At 36.2% G+C, this 1,172-nt stretch overlaps 1 protein-coding gene across 1 annotated transcript; it reads right to left on the minus strand.

Moving 5' to 3' along the window:
- Window positions 1–89: 89 nt before the first annotated feature.
- Tsp_14365 (conserved hypothetical protein) lies at window positions 90–1,145 on the minus strand. The gene is made up of 5 exons (XM_003367165.1): window positions 1,095–1,145; window positions 729–788; window positions 520–657; window positions 280–480; window positions 90–203 (listed from the first exon to the last, which is right to left on the minus strand). The coding sequence occupies exons 1-5, from the start codon at window positions 1,143–1,145 to the stop codon at window positions 90–92; spliced, it is 564 nt and encodes a 187-aa protein (XP_003367213.1).
- Window positions 1,146–1,172: the final 27 nt, after the last annotated feature.

Genomic DNA, 1,172 nt, shown 5'->3' on the forward strand with positions numbered 1-1,172 from the left:
CAGTCTCGCAATGAGTGTGAGAAAAATGGGATGAGAAAGTTCATGAAACATCACTAATGAATAATGATGCAAAAAGTGGTTAATAATGGTCACTTAGAGACGTCGTCAACAGTGCGCTCCAGTGTTGACTTGAATTCAGCCAGACGAGAGGAGAAGAGTAAAATGAACGACAGAAATGCTCGACAAATGCTCGCTTCATCAGTCTATATTATTAAACAATAAAATCACAATTTTTTTAAATAAATAAATAAAAGTTGCAGTCAAGAAAGTTACAGTTACTTTTGCAGTTCCACTATTATTATTAGCAGTAGAAGTTGTGGTGTCAGCGCTGTTGGCCGAAGGAGAAGCATCTCCATTGGAGGAAGTGTGCAAAAGACTCTTGGCTCGGAAAAGCAACACACTCAGCTGAGCTACAAAAGCTTGAAACTTTTCCTCTTCGGAAAATGCTTTCGACACTACTACTCGTTGATGCGTAGTATCCTGAAAGTGAATTCAATAAAATAAAATTGGCAATAAAACCGAAGCGCCACCAACCGTCATCACTGACTCATCATCGTCTAGCAAGCATTGTTTCGCACCAACAGACTCGAAAGGGTGACATTGAGCCACTTGCCTGTGTTGCTTTTTCCAACATCGAGGCTGAGATAAAAGAGAAAACTGACAATTTCATGAAATAAATAAATAAATAAATATGTACGTGTGTGTGTGTATTAAATATTTCAACTTACAGAATTTGATGAAAGAGTAGTGGTTTTTCTCGCATCTGTTGACATCATTCGATACATATCCTGAAACAAGAAAATGAATATTACTAGCAGACAACTACAACAACAAGGGAGAAGAGAAATAGAATATGCACAATTAAAATAAGTGGCATAAGAAAAATGGATTACTGTACTAAAAACAAGTTGACAAAATATGGTCTAAATAACGAAAAACTTGCAATCAATCTATCAATCTAGCTTTCGCTGCATCTATTTTTGTCCGCATAAGTTGAATCGACAAGTTGACCACAAATTTGTCAACATGAATAATGATTTTTCAATTTTCAAAAATTATACAAGATAAGAAGTAATAATTTCAAAAGAACAGACAAACCCTGTTTGATGTGATGAGATGCGGTGCATGGTCGTTGTTGACGGCATCTTTGAAACAAACGCTGCGGAATAGAT

This window comes from Trichinella spiralis (assembly GCF_000181795.1).
Source record: "Trichinella spiralis strain ISS 195 chromosome Unknown Scfld4722, whole genome shotgun sequence".
Lineage (NCBI taxonomy): Eukaryota > Metazoa > Nematoda > Enoplea > Trichinellida > Trichinellidae > Trichinella > Trichinella spiralis.